Source organism: Acanthamoeba castellanii, assembly GCF_000313135.1.
Source record: "Acanthamoeba castellanii str. Neff unplaced genomic scaffold scf7180000084758, whole genome shotgun sequence".
Taxonomy (NCBI): Eukaryota; Discosea; order Longamoebia; family Acanthamoebidae; genus Acanthamoeba; species Acanthamoeba castellanii.
The window spans coordinates 965,609-971,102 of NW_004457380.1; the positions used below are offsets into that span (position 1 = coordinate 965,609).

Sequence of the window (5,494 nt, forward strand, 5' to 3'; positions counted from 1 at the left end):
ACCACCGCCACTGCCTCCGCCTCCGCCGCTTCCCAGCCATCGTCGGTCAGCCCGACCCAGAGCAGCGACCCGGTGGCGCCGGGCGGCGACTGCGGCGACGAAGAAGAGTTGGCGGCGGCGGCGGAGCGAGTGGTGGATGGGGTGGAGGTGGGGCGGAGCGAGGGCATAGGGCAGGTGCTGGCCGGCGGCGGGGACGATATCGTGCTCAACCCGGGGCGCGAGGTGGCTCTGGTCAAGGTCACGAGCCTGTGCGACCGGCCCATCCAGGTGGGCAGCCACTACCACTTCAGCGAGGTCAACCCCTATCTCCAGTTCGACCGCATCCTCGCCTACGGCAAGCGACTCAACATTCCCGCCGGCACCGCTGTTCGGTGCGTTCAGCGCACGCACGCACGCACGCACGCACGCACGCACGCACGCACGCACGCACGCACGCACGCACGCACGCACGCACCACACACACACATGCACGCACGCACACACACACACACACACACACTCATACACCGCACACGCACACACCGCACACGTGTGGCGTTCACAAGATTGCTGATGGCGGTGAACAGGTTTGAGCCGGGCGAGACCAAGTCGGTTCCGCTGGTGGACATTGCGGGCCGCCGCGTGGTGTCGGGCGGCAACGACCTCGCGCCGGGTCCGGTGCGCGCCGACAACGCGCCCGAGATCCTGCGCAGCCTCGAGCGCCATAAGTTTGCCCACAAGACACAGAAGAAGCGGCGGGCCGGCGCCGTGGCCACGATGACGCGATCGCACTACGCCAGCATCTTCGGGCCGACCACCGGCGATCTCGTACGGCTGGGCGACACGGGCCTCGTGGTCGAGGTCGAGCACGACTTTGCGATCTACGGCGACGAGTGCAAGTTTGGCGGCGGCAAGGTGCTGCGCGACGGCATGGGCCAGGCCTCCGGCGTCGCCGCCGCCGATGCGCTCGACTGCGTACTCACCAATGCCGTACGCCTCTGCCCATCACCCGCCAAGGCTCGAGCCCATCACCACTTGCGCTCACCCCATGGGCGTCGCCGCTGGTGCAGTTGATCGTGGACTACACGGGCGTCTACAAGGCCGACATTGGCATCAAGAACGGTCTCATCGCTGGAATCGGAAAGGCGGGAAACCCTGATGGTTCGTCGTGTCGCTCTCCCCAAGGCAGCATGGATCCCTAACAACAAATCATATCGTTGGTGTCGCGTCGCGTCGCGTCGCGCGTGGCTGTACATTTAGTGATGGAAGGGGTTCAGATGGTAGTGGGTGTGACAACTGATGTGATCGGTAGCTTCCTCGATCGTTGTGTGTGTGTGTCGTGTGTGTCGTGTGTATGTTGTCAACTCACGCTTCTCCTTCAGCGTGCGAGGGGTTGATCGTGACGGCCGGCGGTATCGACACGCACATCCACTACATCTGCCCGCAACAGTACTGTTCTGCATAATCTCCCGTCAGCCACCACCTTAAGCAAAACAGCGCACCACACACAAATTCACGAACACCAGCACCAACTGCTGATGACGTCATCAGCAGGAAAGGTACCAGCCGATCGATTCCGTCGCACCCGCACTCACGCGCTCCCTTATCTCTCCACCCCCCCCCCCAGAGTACACGAGGCGCTGGCGAGCGGCGTCACTACGATGCTTGGTGGCGGCACCGGACCCTCCACGGGGACCAACGGTATCCTGTCTTTCGTGTGCCATGTGCATCGCCATCTTCTGGCCTCTGACTGTGGTGTGTGTGTGTGTGTGTGTGTTGATGATCGGGACAGCAACGACGTGCACGCCTTCGCCGAACCACTTCCGCATGATGCTCCAAGCCACGGACAACCTGCCCATGAACTTTGCCTTCACCGGCAAGGGCAACTCGTCGAAACCCGAAGGTGCACCGACTTCTTCTTCTTCTTCTACTTTCACTTCTTACTTTAGGCCCATATCTGTAATTTTGATTATTGATCGATTGACGGTCATTATTAGGGCTGCACGAGCAAGTGGCGGCCGGCGCCGTGGGCCTGAAGCTGCACGAGGACTGGGGCACCACGCCCTCGGCCATCCGCACCTGTCTCTCCATCGCCGAGCGCTACGACATCCAGGTGCGTCAAATTGTGCCCCACATTGGCCATCAATCGTTGCCCCCATGATGACCACGACCGACTCGCACGCATGATAATCTCCATCGACCCACTCACCTCGCGAGAACGACAGGTGACGATTCACACGGACACGCTGAACGAGTCGTCGTGCGTGGAGCAAACGGTGGAGGCCTTCGAGGGCCGCTGCATTCACACCTACCACACCGAAGGCGCAGGCGGCGGGCACGCCCCGGACATCCTTTCCGTCGTTGGTCGTACGTGCAATACCCACACACACGCGCACACACACGCACTCGCACGCGCACACCACCGCACACTAACGTGGCCGGGCATCGACAGACCCCAACGTACTGCCCTCGTCCACCAATCCTACGCGCCCCTTCACAGTGAACACCCTGGATGAACATCTGGTACGCAGGACGGTCCCGGTTCTCCTCTTTCTTTTTTGAAAAACGATTTATGATCATTCCATTTATCTTTTAATTATTATGGGTTAATTTTATTTTCATTTATATTCTTTTATTTTTCGCAGGACATGTTGATGGTGTGCCACCACCTGGACAAGACGATCAATGAGGACATCGCCTTTGCGGAAAGCCGCATTCGAGGTACGACCACCCGCCCGCCCGCCAGCCCGCCTTCAAACAAACCGTCCCTCATCCGCACACGCACGTACCATCACACACGCACGCACGCACATACCGCACGCGCCACTATTGTAGCGGAGACGATCGCCGCGGAGGACATACTGCACGACATCGGCGCGATCAGCATGATCTCCTCCGACTCGCAGGCCATGGGCCGCGTGGGCGAGGTACTCTCGTTGGAGTCGAGGCGCAATAATGGTACCTGGTCACCCCCGAGCCCGACCCTAACCGCCCACCGCGTGATGCGCACCACCAGGTCATCACGCGCACGTGGCAAACGGCGGCCAAGATGAAGCTGCAGCGCGGCCACCTCGTTCCAGACAAGGACGACGACGCAGAGTCGGTCGCCGGCGGCAAGGCGAAGAAGGAGCAGCAGCAGGAGAATGACAACTTCCGGGTGCGACGGTACATCGCCAAGTACACCATCAACCCGGCCATCACGCACGGGCTGGCCCACCTCATCGGCTCCGTGGAGACCGGCAAATTCGCCGACCTCGTGCTCTGGTACTCACCCCCCGTCCCGGCGACGATGACGACGACGAGCGCGGCGGCCTGACCCAGTTGATGCATGACGTACGCGACACAGGAAGCCGGCCTTCTTCGGCAGCAAGCCGGAGATCGTGGTGAAGGGCGGGGTGATCGCATACGCGCAGATGGGCGATCCCAACGCATCGATTCCCACGCCCGAACCGGTCATCATGCGGTACTTTCGGCCTTTCCACCTCAACACCACCCTACACGGGCCACAAGCATTCCAATCATTCCGTGATCATGTTCGGTGTGCAGGCCCATGTTTGCGGCTCTCGGCAAGGCGGCGGCCAAGTGCTCCATCGCCTTCGTATCACAACTCGCGGTTGAAAGCGTACGTCGGCCTCACGCACAGCACACACGCACACGCACACGCACACGCACAGACACGCACGCACACGTACTCATCCGAGATTGTGGCCGCACACAGGGGGAGGTGAACAAGTATGAGCTCGCCAAGCGGGTGGAGCGGTCAAGGGCTGCCGCAATCTGACCAAGGCCCACATGAAGCTCAACGGCACCCTGCCCCAGGTTGGTCTGCCCTGGGCACCACCACCAGCTGGTAGTGGTGACAACTTACCTTTTTTGCTGTGTGCAGGTGAAGATCGACGCCGAGACGTACGAGGTGCAGGTCGATGGCGAGATCCTTGCCTGTGACCCGGCGTCCAAGCTGCCCCTCGCCCAGCGCTTCTTCCTCTTCTGATGTGGCTCGACTAACTCATTGCATTTCATTTTATTTAGCATACGGGAAATGTTAGATGTTAATAAACAGATCTGGGATGTGGCCCCGATAAATCTTCTTCTGCTCGTCGAGATAATAAACAAAGAGCCCCGATAAATCTTCTTCGTCGTTCTCGCACCCGTTGATGGAGCAGCTGCCGGACGAGCTGTGCCTGCATATCCTGCGATATGTCAGCCTGGAGGATCTTACGCTCCGATGCTCGGCCACATCGAGAGCCTTGCGCAGGATCTCTGACGATGCCGATCTCTGGCACCACCATCTGGATCGATACCATCCGAGATGGAGGGACGCCTTGCAGCGCATGGGCGTGGACGCGACGGTGACGCCCCTCCGCGAGTGCGTGCGTTGTCTGACGGAGGCTCACGACCCTGATGGCAAGTCGGGCTGCTGCAGGCACGATCTGACCAAGGGCGCCGCATGCACATGCTGCACCTGTCGGCGTCATCATCGTCCCGGTCAAAGGTGGCAGTGGGGCGTACTGAGTAGCCTCGTGAACGACATCGACGATGACATGAGGCAGATGATCGCGGCTGCGTACGACGCCAACGCCGCCACATCCCTTCAGCTCATTGGAGACGACGACGACGATGAACGACGACGACAACGACGACGACGACGACTAAAACGACGACGGGGACAACGACGACGATACGGCGGCGGCGGCGGCGGCGGCGACGACGACGACGACTGCGACAGGCGCAGAGAGCTGATCACAGAGCTCGAAAGGATGGGCATCTTGGAGCTGCGCAATAAGGACGGTAGGCTGGAAAGCGTGAGGTGGACCGAGGCCGCGCATCGCGATCTGAGACCGCCACTTCAACGTGGTTTGGTGTGCTACACCGATGCTGAGCTACATGCGAATTTGATGCGGCATCATCCGGAGCTATGCGACGACACCGCCCCGTCGACCGGCTCCACGGCGCCCTCGACTTCGCTCTTTGGCGCCACCACCTCGACCTACACCTCGAGGTCTTCGCTCTTTGGCGGCGGCGGCACCTCGTCCCTGTTTGGCGGCGCTGGCACCGGCGCCGCGACCGCTTCGACTTCGCTCTTTGGCGCCACCACGCCCTCCAAGGGCGGCGGCCTCTTTGGCGCCCCGGCCGCATCAACCGGCACCATCGGCGGCGGCCTCTTTGGCGGCTCTTCGCGCTTTGGCTCCACTCCGTCCACTCCCTCGGCCACCACCAGCGGCGGCTTCCCCTCGCTCGGCGGCTTCAGCGCTGGCACCACCTCGACCTTCAGCGCCCCGGCCGCCTCGACCGGCTCTTCGCGCTTTGGCCCCACTCCGTCCACTCCCTCGGCCACCACCAGCAGCAGCTTCCCCTCGCTCGGCGGCTTCAGCGCTGGCACCACCTCGACCGGCTCTTCGCGCTTTGGCCCCACCCCGTCCACTCCCTCAGCCACCACCAGCGGCGGCTTCCCCTCACTCGGCGGCTTCGGCGCTGGCACCACCTCGAGCTTCGGCGCCCCGGCCGCCTCGACCGC

General features: G+C 62.0%; 2 protein-coding genes across 2 annotated transcripts in view; both read left to right on the plus strand.

Annotated features, from left to right (window-relative positions):
• ACA1_220780 (urease, gamma subunit) overlaps positions 1-3,760 on the plus strand; it is a gene marked incomplete at both ends in the record, with an annotated part of 4,416 nt that extends 656 nt beyond the window's left edge. Inside the window, 15 exons of the mRNA XM_004337282.1 lie at positions 51-371; positions 567-969; positions 1,050-1,140; positions 1,362-1,428; positions 1,607-1,680; positions 1,772-1,882; positions 1,977-2,092; positions 2,205-2,346; positions 2,432-2,502; positions 2,625-2,700; positions 2,815-2,906; positions 2,996-3,243; positions 3,326-3,442; positions 3,526-3,601; positions 3,698-3,760. Coding sequence (XP_004337330.1) covers positions 51-371; positions 567-969; positions 1,050-1,140; positions 1,362-1,428; positions 1,607-1,680; positions 1,772-1,882; positions 1,977-2,092; positions 2,205-2,346; positions 2,432-2,502; positions 2,625-2,700; positions 2,815-2,906; positions 2,996-3,243; positions 3,326-3,442; positions 3,526-3,601; positions 3,698-3,760 — 2,068 coding nt within the window. The remainder of the gene's footprint in view (positions 1-50; positions 372-566; positions 970-1,049; positions 1,141-1,361; positions 1,429-1,606; positions 1,681-1,771; positions 1,883-1,976; positions 2,093-2,204; positions 2,347-2,431; positions 2,503-2,624; positions 2,701-2,814; positions 2,907-2,995; positions 3,244-3,325; positions 3,443-3,525; positions 3,602-3,697) is intronic.
• Positions 3,761-4,133: 373 nt separating this feature from the next.
• The window catches only part of ACA1_220790 (Fbox domain containing protein), a gene marked incomplete at both ends in the record, with an annotated part of 1,746 nt that continues 385 nt past the window's right edge, over positions 4,134-5,494 (plus strand). The window contains one exon of the mRNA XM_004337283.1: positions 4,134-5,395. Within this exon, the coding sequence (XP_004337331.1) occupies positions 4,134-5,395 (1,262 nt within the window). The remainder of the gene's footprint in view (positions 5,396-5,494) is intronic.